This window comes from Rhagoletis pomonella, unplaced genomic scaffold (genome assembly GCF_013731165.1).
Source record: "Rhagoletis pomonella isolate Grant_MI unplaced genomic scaffold, Rhpom_1.0 Rhpom_scaffold_05707, whole genome shotgun sequence".
NCBI classification, from domain to species: Eukaryota; Metazoa; Arthropoda; class Insecta; order Diptera; family Tephritidae; genus Rhagoletis; species Rhagoletis pomonella.
This window is the reverse complement of record NW_023464245.1, coordinates 1-11,480: the sequence shown is the minus strand read 5'-3', so window position 1 is coordinate 11,480 and position 11,480 is coordinate 1. Positions and strand designations below refer to the sequence as shown.

Here is an 11,480-nt window from a genome sequence, read left to right as displayed (position 1 = left end):
AACTGAGCAGCAGCTCAGCAGCGGCATAGGTGCATTTTTATAGTTTAGGTTAGGTTAGGTTAACTCGGCTGCCCTAATCCCTCAGGAAAAGAGCACACTTAGGCCACCAAGGGCCCGTTGTGATGCCGTATAAGAGACTCCATATGTCCCTCCTCTTACCCTAGTAGTGGAACCACTTCGTTGCTCTGATAAAGCGCACAAAGTCATAGACACTGGCTGAATCCAGTTCGGCCAGACATTCAAAAGAATAATGGAGGAACGAGCATCGGCGAGCTCTAGCCAGAGCAGGACAGTGGCATAAGTAGTGCTCCACGCTTTCGATTTCCTCCTCATCGCGGCAGCTACGACAGTAGTCGTTTGACTGCAAACCCATTCTAGTGGCGTGGATTCCCATCAGGCAATGCCCGGTGAGAACTCCAATAACATGCCGCAACAGTGGTCGCTCCAAGTGGAGAAGAGGGTGAGATCTACGCTTGTCAAGCTTAGGCCAGATATGTCTTGCTATCCTGCAAGTAGGCTCCGCAGACCATCTTTTATTAGCCTGTCCGACGAAGTTATTCTCAAGCCAGAGCTTGCAAGAAGATAGCGGAATGCCCACATTACGGGCTGTACTGATTGCAGGCAACAAGGTTCCTTTCCTTGCTAGTTCATCTGCAGTACAGTTTCCTGGTATGTCTTTGTGGCCTGGCACCCACACAACATTAGTGACGTAACACCTTGCCAGTTCATTAAGAGTACGTCTACATTCCAAGACAACCTTCGACGTAGATTTGTCACTATTAAGTGCTTTAATAGCCGCTTGGCTGTCAGATAAGATTGTTACCGCCTTCAGATTAATTAGAGAATCGATCAGCCAGCTTGCAGCTTCATTTATTGCTGTTAGTTCAGCCTGAAAAACGCTGCATAGATCTGGCAGACGGAAACTGAGGCTAAGTGAGAGTTCTTGCGAGTATACCCCACTTCCTACCTTCAGATCCAACTTGGAGCCATCAGTGTAGATGGCTGTTGAGTCAGAATACGATATCAGGACCGAATCCTCCTCCCATTCTTCCCTTGAGGGGATCCTTGTCCGGAAATAATTCTTTAGTCCCGTAGACGGGACTGTGTAGTCCAGGCGCCTAAAGTCATCTGGAAGATTTTCCAAGATCCTAGAGTGCCCAAACCTCGTGTCACTCCATTTGATTAGCGCATTTAATCTAATAGCATTACAGCTTGCCTGCAGTTTACCATATAGGTCCACAGGTAGCAAGTGAAGCAAGGTCTCTAGGGCTTTAGTCGGCGTCGATGGTAACGCTCCCGTGATCATCATGCACGCCACCCTTTGGACCGCTGTTAATTTGTTTCTTATTGTAGATTTATCTACGGACGGCCACCAAACCGTTATGCCGTAGAATAGAATGGGACGCACAACCGCTGTGTACATCCAGTTCACAATATGAGGCTTCAATCCCCATTTTTTCCCAATCGCCGATTTACAGGCATACATAGCAGTTATAGCTTTCTTGCAGCGCTCTTCTATATTGCGCCGCCAAGTTAACTTTCTGTCAAGAATAACGCCCAGATATCTAACCTCCTCCGAGAAAGTCAGTACGATACCGTTCAAGGAAGGAGGTTGTAGCCGGACAGCTTTCGTTTTCTTTGAAAACAGAACCATGGCCGTTTTTGCCGGATTGACACTAACTCCTACTTCTTTGGACCAGGTATCCACGACGCGTAAGGCGCCTTGAACTAAGTCACATAGAACTTGGGGGTGCTTACCAATTGCCGTCAGGGCAAGATCATCCGCGTAAGCAATGACTTGGCAACCTGTGCCTTGCAACCGTGACAGCAGGGTATCCACAGTTAGATTCCAAAGAAGTGGGGAGAGAACACCGCCTTGTGGGGTTCCGCGACTCGCATATCTTGTTATAGATACCTCCCCCATCTCCGAGTAAATAGTTCTACTGCCTAAGAGGCGACGAACAAACTCAACCATAGGGTGATCCAGCCCAAGGCGAGCTAGGGCTTGAAGGACCGCTCCCGGGAGAACATTATTGAAGGCACCCTCGATGTCCAGGAACACGCCTAGTGCAAATTCCTTAAAAGCGAGAGTCTTTTCAATGGTGCTGACAATACTATGCAAAGCTGTATCCACAGATCTACCTTTCCAGTAGGCGTGCTGACAGCTAGAGAGATTATTTACATCAATTTCCTGTCGGATCTGCAAGTCTACAAGTCTTTCCAGAACCTTGAGAAAGAAAGAAGTAAGGCTTATCGGTCGAAAGTCACTTGGTTTAACGTGGGAGGGTCTACCTCCCTTGGGAATAAAAACAACTTTCGCCAGGGTCCAACCCTTGGGTATGAAACTAAGCTTGATACAAGCCTTATAGATTAAGACAAGTATCGGACATAACACGTCAGATGCTGACTGAAGTTGGGCAGGGAAGATACCATCCATACCTGGAGATTTGTAGGGCTGGAAGGACTTTATGGCCCAGTCTACCCTTTGTACATCAATGAAGTCCGCTGAAGTCAACGGCCGTTCAGAGATAATAGCCGCGGTGTTGGGCTCCGCAGTACATCCTGGAAAATGCGCGTTCATTAGGACTTCAAGCATTTCCTCACGAGATGACGTCCAGTCACCATTTGGTTTCTGAATATACATCGGGTTCGTCGGACTTTTCGCGAGCACCTTTCGCAGGCGATTTCCCTCCGACTGACCCTCTATGCTATCGCAGTAATCCTTCCAGGAGTCCCTTTGGGCTTTCCTGGTGGCATTTTTGAATTTCTTCAGGGCTGCCTTATATGCAGCCCAAGAACCATCGCGCTTTGCCGCATTAAAGAGTATCCTGCTTTCCTTCCTTAGAGAGGCGATTTCTTTGCTCCACCAGTGTGGCTTCTTCTTTCCTCTCGGAAGTACAAGTGGGCAGGACGCAGATAAGGCCGAATTACAGGCTTCGGTAATGCAATCAACGGCTTCTTCAATTTGTTCCGATGAGCCTAACTCACCGAGAGAAGCAAGGTTTGCGAGAGAAAGCTCCGCTTCATCAGGTGGAGACAGTAAGCCTAGCTTACTGAGAGAAGCCTTGTTGAGCAAATTCCCCGAGAGTACTTTCCTAAACTTAGTCCAGTCAGTACGTCTCTTGTTTCTGTAAGCAACCGAGGCCGGAAGTTCAAAGGAGATTACAAATGAGAGATACATGTGATCAGAGAATGAATGGTCGCTCAGTACCTTCCACTCCCTAATACTCTCAAAGAAAGCGCTAGACGATAAGGTAATATCTAATACCTCCTTCCTATTTGAGGTTACAAAAGTGGGTTTATCACCAATATTACAGATGGCTAGATTATATAATAATATAAAATCAAGTAACAACTCACCCCTCGGGTTGATGTCGGTAGATCCCCATACCGCGTGATGCGCATTCGCATCGGCTCCTATGACTATGGGAAACTTCCTCGAGTTGGCCTCTTTCACCACGTCCAGTAACCGAGCGGGAGGGCAGTCTTGGCGATCGTAGGCCATGTATGTACTGACCAGCCAGAGTGTTGTGGATTGGCTTTCCACAGAGATGCTCACCGTATCTTCATCGCTGAACTGTGTGAGTAAATTATAAGAAATACTTTTTTTGATTAATATACATGCCCTGATCTTACCTGCCACAGGTGCCGACACTATGCGGTAAGCATCAGAATTAAGTCCACAAACCCTGTGCTTAACAACCCAGGGCTCTTGGACAAAAACTAGCTCCTCCCCTCTATCACTGAGGTGCAGGAGCAGAGCTGCAGAAGCTGCTTTAGAGTGATGAAGGTTTATTTGTAGAACCTTCATCCACAGCTTATAAAATATCGTCCCCGTCCATCACTTCTGGCGGGGTTCTATCGAACGCCTCAACGATGGTATCATCGGCGTCCTCTGAGTCCGACGTCAGAAGCAGGTTCCCGAACTCCCTCGTCCACCGGTTAAGTACCGATCCGTCACCAGAAACAGATTGCGTATCGCTATCTGTTTCCGCTGCCGAGTCTGACCTTACCACCGGGCAAGTGGCCTCGAGAACCTCCTGGACCTCTTGGTTAGAAGCAGGACCGCTCAAGGCGTTTTCTGCTCCAGATATAGGGCCGCCTTTAGGCGGAAGATTGCCAGCCTCGGGTTCACCCTCGGTGTTCCCCGGCTCTATCATTTTACCCTCATTCCCTTTTTGGGTTTTGAGGGTAATGGAGTAAAAGCCGTAGCTAATTACTCCCTTGCAGTCAGCAAGGATCGGGAGAGACTCCTCGTTTATCACCAAGGTGATGTAACGCTGCTGCTCCCTAACCTCGCTGACCTTCACTACTTTCCAATCAAGGGCTGGTAGTGCATCATTTGAGACCTGGATGATATCCAGAATCTCCTCAGGACTCGAGGGTTCCTCTGGGACCCAGGCTCTGGCTCGCGGCTTACAAGGGATTTCATCCCTGTGCACTGCCACCAAGTCAGCGCTGGGCCACAGTTCCCCAAGAGAAGAAATTGCTTCCTTATAAAGTCGCGCCGACCGTTCATCAGCGCAGGAAACTAATTTGATGCGGCCTTGGTAGAGACCAGCATCGCGGACAGTTGGCGCAGGGCCAGGATTTTTCCGGAGAATCTCCTTGTACACCCGGCAGAGACCCACCAGGACGGACCTCCAGTTGTCGGCCGTCAGGTTTCCTTCCGGGTGCCCCCTATCCATAACCGCCAGGATCAAGTGGTCCTTGGCCACATCACTGAAAGCCCTCAGAGCCCTTGGAGGGTTAAGAGGGCTGTTAGCGTTAGAGGTTTTGGGCCTCTTAGGAGCAGCATCCACGTTATCTGCTGACCTTTGCCTTTTGCTGCCCAGCTCCCTAGGACGAGAGTGAGTGGGTGCAGGTTTGTTGGCGGCATTTCCTTCCTGAGGTCGCTCACGACTTTCGGAGAGAACGCCCCTCGCCCTCTCAACCACTTCCCTCATACTCTCGGGAACCGGGTCATTGCCGAACTTCCTCAGTAGTCTAGAAGCGGCTCTTCTGTCCCTTTTCGCCCTGACTGCTGGTCGGACTTCTTTTTTGGTCCTCGAACCACTGGGACCTGGGACGCCTTTGCGTTGATCCGACTTCCTACCCTCAAGGGGCTTGCGGTCGGTGGTGCTGTCCGTGCAGGACTTCCGGGTGCCAGTATCGCCTTCTCCCGGCGCCGCTTTGGAGCTGCCCTCAAGGGGTGTACTCGCAGCTTCCAGAGATGTGGACGACTGGCACGAGAGGTCAATTGGCCGTGCAGGCTCCGCTTGCAACCCAGACGCCAGTTGACCACTACCCACCAGGGGTTTGTTGCTACTGACGCCGGGCGCAACATTTAGTATTGTTAGCCGTTTAGGCTCCTTCGGGACCGCTCCAGCGGCTACCGAAGATGTCGTTTTTAGACAGACTTTAACGCCGTGTCCGTCGGCGGCATTTTTACCCGTGCAGGGATCCGGGGCTACATTTTTTGAGTTCATCATTTCTGGTTCGTTGGTCGCCTACTGAGCCGAAACCGTTCGGCGACCGAAAATATGGGTAAGGGGAAAAACGGTCGGCCTCAGCAGAGCCCCATGCTGAGGTAAGTCCACCGTTACTCCCGGAGGCGGACAGGTATCCGGGAGGCGCCGTTAGAATACAGTCGGAAAACCCCCTGACTGCAAACCATCCAATGGGCACGGTGACGCATGACACCCTGGATTAGGGGGGCGTTTTATACCTACCGCCAGGTAGGCAACATCATCGTTTAGAATTCGAAATCAAAAATTAAATAAAAATTAAGTTGTTTCAAGAAATCAAAGGTGTTGACCTTTTCTTGTTAATTTGAAGTTCAATAGCTGCAAAAAAAGCTTTGCAGCTCAACATTTGGTGACCCCGACGTGATCGCCGTGCGTTTTTTGGTGGAATTGTACTTTTCGATATTTGGGAGATTAAACTGTGTGCATAACGCTTTGTACATAATAATATACTCGTATACGCCTATAGCCGAAAATTTGAATCCGTTATTCAAGAGCACGGAACTTTGTGAAACTTGTAGCGTGATCTTGAAACAGTTAAACTGTTAGCTTACGTCTTCAGCATATTTTGTGAGCCGCTATTTCTGTTCATTTCCCACGTAACGGTTTCCAGTTACGATTTTTCCCGAGTGTAGTACACATCACGCGCTGCCGATATAAATTCGACTTGAATCCATCATGACACTTAACCCAGCTAATGGTACTCCAGGTAGCGAAAATGCTGCTCAATCAAATGAACAGGTGGCCACAGATCGAGTTAGCTTTTTTAAGTTAAAAACAAAAGCAATATTCAACCGGCTTGAGCGAATAGCTGCCGAGATGGACAGTGATAAGCTGCACGGGATGGACGAATACGCTCTGACGGCACTACTGGACTCATTGGGGGAACTGAAGTCAAGTTTCAACGGTGCGCACACAAGCTTGGAGGAATTGGATTTTGATTCAATTTGCAGCGATCTACCTGGTAAATTCGACTCCACTTTAGTTAACCTCAGATCCACTCTGCAGCGTGAAATTGGAAAGCGTAGTGCACCTCAGCTATGCTCCACATTCAGGGTTAACGCCAATGAGTCGCAATCAATTATAGTGAACACCAACCGATCACGCTTGCCGTTACTTACACTGCCAAAGTTCACTGGTGCCTATACTGAGTGGACAAACTTCTTCTCCATGTTCGTATCTGTCATCGACAAGGATAGCGACCTTACGCCGGTCGACAAGCTTCAACATCTACGTTCCTGCCTGAGTGGTGCAGCGCTGGATACCATACGTTCTCTAGAAATAAATGAGGCTAATTATAAAAATGCATTAGATCTTTTGCATAAGCGTTTTGATAACAAGCGTCTTATATTTCAGGCACACATCAGGGAGATCTTCGGGCTGGGCAAAGCAGATGGGTCAGTAGGCAGGCTACGAGAACTAACTGACAAAGTCACCGCTCACATACGTGCACTGCAATCGCTTGGGTCCAAGGAGCAAATATCCGACTGTATCATTGTACAACTGCTAATACAGAAGTTAGACAAAGCGACTCAATCCAAATGGGAGGAGAATTCGCCGACAAACGAACTACCTTCGTGGGACCAGTTATCTACCTTTCTGGAGAAGCGCTGTAGAACGCTCGAAAACGTCGAACACGTTATGCAAACACCAGTTGGTCAAGCTGGTAAATCTGGTAAAAACGTGAGTACCAACCAAAGAAAATCATTTGTTGCTTCTGGTGGCTCAGTGGGCGGTTGCGTATTTTGTGGATCCCATGAGCATCTGATATACCATTGTCCTCGCTTTACAAATCTGTCGCCAAACCTCCGCCAAAACGAGGTTAAACAACTCGCTCTATGTCTCAATTTTCTAAAAAAAAGGTCATCAGATGCGCGACTGCAAATCGGGGTCTTGTCGTAACTGTCAAGCAAAGCACCATACACTTTTGCACTTTGAGCGCTCTGCTCCAACTGCCACCAGCCCTCAAGGCTTAACTTTGAAATCCGCTACAGCCCAACCTAATGCCATGACTGCAGCCTTATCTGCCTCGTCCCAGGCCCTTACTTCTCCATCTGATGTTGTGCTTCTAGCCACTGCGGTAATTTTTGTAAAAAATCGTGCCGGCACTTTCGTACCTTGTCGTGCGCTGTTAGACTCTGGTTCACAGCTGCACTTTATCACCTCTCGTTTCACAAACCAGCTGCAGCTGCGCAAAACCAAAACCTTCGCTGGAGTATCTGGCATTGGCGACGTCAACTTTTCAACGGAGGGATACTCGGTCGATCTCGTACTGAAGTCGCGGACTTCTGATTTCTCGACGACGATTACTGCTGTTGTCGCACAAACGATCACTGAAAGTCAACCTGGCCTTACAGTGAGCACCGTTAATTGGCGACTTCCCTCCAACATCCAGCTGGCTGATCCCAACTTCAACATACCACAGCGTATTGATCTGCTTATAGGAGCAGGACTCTTCTTCGAACTTCTCTGTGTGGGCCAAATTCAGTTGGCGCCTGGGCTGCCATTGCTTCAAAAAACTCGGTTTGGTTGGGTGCTGTCCGGTGGTGGACAACAAACGCCCAAACTCTCATCTTTCGTCGCACGTCAACGGTCATCTACTGACATTGATTGTAGTACTCGGCTAGATTATTTAGTGCGTCGTTTTTGGGAAATCGACCATGTAATTGAGCCAATCGCTAAAACAACAAAGGAAGAGCTCGACTGCGAAGAGCACTTTAGGCAAAATTATTCGCGTCTGTCTTCAGGCGAGTATTCCGTGCGTCTGCCGATGAAGAGTAGCGTGGAGTCACTAGGTGATTCGTATTTACAGGCACTACATCGCTTTCGCAGTCTTGAACGAAAACTGACTCGCAATCCACAGCTCAAGGAACAATATGTGGCATTCATTAACGAATATTTGGATCTCAACCACATGTCACTAGTCTCCAGTAAGGATGTTCATGACTGTAAGTTTTTCCTTCCACATCACTGTGTCATCAAGGATGACAGCACTACAACAAAGCTGAGAGTTGTATTTGATGGCTCTGCAGCTACAACTTCGGGCTTGTCGCTGAACGATCTGCTCATGTCAGGTCCAACAATACAACCGAAGCTTTTCAACATCCTCATTAGATTTCGATCGTTTCCCGTCGCACTTACTGGAGACATCTGCAAAATGTATAGATGCGTTCGAGTCACTGCACCAGACGACATGCTCCAGTGTATACTATGGCGTGACTCTCCACAAGATGACCTACGCGTGTACAAGTTGAATACGGTGACCTATGGAACTAAGCCTGCATCATTTCTGGCTATTCGGGCCATGCATCAGCTCGCGTTTGATGAATCATCAGCATATCCCCTGGGTTCAAAGGTCGTTCTTCGAGACTTCTATGTGGATGATATGATATCTGGTGGCAATTCAGTGCGGGAAGTGCGAAACATTATGCAGCAAACAACAGGTCTTCTTTCTCGAGGTAATTTCCAATTACGGAAATGGTGCTCCAACAGCCCTGATGTTCTCGGCGATATTCCCCAAACAGAAAGAGAAAGCTTTCTCAAATTCGATGACGGCAGTGATATCACCAAGGCTCTGGGACTAGTCTGGGATCCGTTCAAAGACACTCTGTTGTTTTCGTTTTCGCCGATCAGATCTGGCAGAAATTCCAAACGCTCTGTATTAGCTACCATAGCTCGTTTTTACGATCCACTTGGCCTACTAGGCCCCACTCTGACAAGGGCGAAAATTCTTTTACAGCGAATGTGGAGGGATAAGCTCGCGTGGGATGAAAGCTTGCCCCATTCACTGGATACAGCCTGTTCTACGTTTTGTGAAGATTTCGTCAACATTCAACATTCGTCATTTCCGCGCTATGTATTACAGCCTGGAGCCGCGCTTGAAATTCATGCGTTTTGCGACGCTAGCCTTGAAGCATATGGCGCTTGTGTATATGCTCGCTCAACTAAGGATAACAACGTCCAATTACAGTTGCTATGTTCAAAGGCACGCGTTGCTCCACTGAAAACTCTGACTGTGCCCAAGTTGGAACTCAGCGCTGCCGCTCTGCTTGCGCAGTTAGTAGGTGAGATAGCCAAGATGAAGGTTTTTGACTGCCGCTTCTATTGTTGGTCAGATTCGTCGATCGTTCTATCATGGCTGCAGGAAGAATCTTCAAAATTTAACGTTTTCGTCGCTAATCGAATATGTGCTATACAGGAGCTTACACAGGGGATGACTTGGCACTATGTTCCTACAGCCATGAACCCAGCAGACATCCTATCCAAAGGGGCCGCACCAAGAGAGCTCTTGCAATCAGCTCTTTGGATGCACGGTCCAATATTCTTGCACAAAGCAGAAATCAGCTGGCCTGAATTTCGCGAACCACAAACCAAGCTTTTGGAAACTCGTCAAAAGGTATTACTCACATCAAATGATCGACCCGACGTATCTCTTTCATTTAAGTACATCAACTCGTTTGGCAAAATGCAGCGTATTTTTGGTTACGTAAGCAAATTTATCAATATAAAAAAATTGCCAAGGACGTCGCAGCTCACGTCTCGGGACATTCATCATGGGGTTCAGTTGTTAATTCGCATCGTTCAGAGAGCGCAGCTTTGGTCAGATTACGTCGCTCTGAAAAATAAGAGGTGTGTCTCATCATCTAGCAGCATCTCTTCATTATCACCATTTTTAGATGACATCGGTCTGATTCGAGTTGGCGGTCGCCTGAGGCATTCACCTCTTGGCTTTGAAGCGCGTCACCCGTGTATTCTACCAAAGAATCATCCGCTGACGTTCTCCATAATTGCACATTTTCATCACAAGCATCATCATGTAGGGCCGCAGTCACTACTTGCAGCCATTCGCTTGCAATACTGGCCCATAGGTGGCAGAAAAACTGTCGCCCACGCCCTCGGTAAATGCATTATATGTTGTAAATCGAGACCGCGACTCGTCGAGCACATCATGGCTGACTTGCCTAAGGATCGCATTGCGGCCTCACGCGCCTTTATTGTCACTGGTGTAGACTATTGTGGGCCGTTCTATTATAAGCCAGAAATGCGTAACAAGTCCCCTCAAAAATGTTACGTTAGCGTTTTTATCTGCTTCGCAACAAAAGCCGTCTGGATGGAGTTAGTGAAGGACTTATCGACCAGCGCCTTTATCGACGCTCTAAAGAGATTTGTTGCTACTCGTGGCGTACCCAGCTGCATTTGGTCAGATAATGCAACCAACTTCGTAGGCGCAAGAAACGAGTTGAGTGATTTGCGACGCCTATTTTTAAGCGAGGAGCATCGCAGCGAGGTCCATAACCACTGTCTCAACAATGGGTTTGATTGGCGATTCATCCCGCCCCGCTCGCCGCACTTCGGCGGCTTGTGGGAAGCAGCCGTAAAAACAGCTAAGCATCGTTCGGTTGGCTCTTCACTTCTTGGCTTTGACGAATTGCGCACTCTGGTATGTCAAATCGCTGCTGTTATTAATTCTCGTCCTCTTGTACCACTTTCAGAAAATCCAGAGGATTTAGACGTCTTGACGCCAGGGCATTTCCTGATTGGTGGTCCCCTAATAGCTCTACCTGAACCTGACCTGAGACATTTAAATTGTAATCGTCTTGACCGATGGCAGCGCGCAGCTCACGTGCACCAAATTTTCTGGAATCGGTGGAGTCGAGAATATCTCACTCTCCTCTAGCAACGAGCGAAGTGGCGCACACCTCAGGCCAGCATTCAAGTGAACGATATCGTATGCGTCAAGGACGAAAACTCACCGCCTCTGAAGTGGCCCCTGGCCCGTGTAATCGAGGTTATCCCTGGAGCTGATGGTGTAGTACGAGTGGCAGTTTTACGCACGTCTAGTGGAACAACCCGTCGAGCAGTGAACAAGCTGTGCGTCCTTCCAGTAAACGATACTGTTGAAAGCCCTGACCTTTCAACGCGGGGAGTATGTTCGGAGCAGCAGCCGATAATGCAATCAACATAAATCATTAGCCT

At 48.4% G+C, this 11,480-nt stretch overlaps 1 protein-coding gene across 1 annotated transcript; it reads left to right on the top strand.

Moving 5' to 3' along the window:
* Positions 1-5,891: 5,891 nt before the first annotated feature.
* On the top strand, positions 5,892-11,112 carry LOC118755241. Its single transcript, XM_036490088.1, has 2 exons — positions 5,892-7,187; positions 10,997-11,112. The coding sequence occupies exons 1-2, from the start codon at positions 6,183-6,185 to the stop codon at positions 11,012-11,014; spliced, it is 1,023 nt and encodes a 340-aa protein (XP_036345981.1). The 5' UTR covers positions 5,892-6,182; the 3' UTR covers positions 11,015-11,112.
* Positions 11,113-11,480: the final 368 nt, after the last annotated feature.

What these genes read in the sequence shown, in the direction of transcription:
- LOC118755241 (XM_036490088.1), top strand. Translation starts at nt 6,183, where the DNA reads ATGACACTTAACCCAGCTAATGGTACTCCAGGTAGCGAAAATGCTGCT.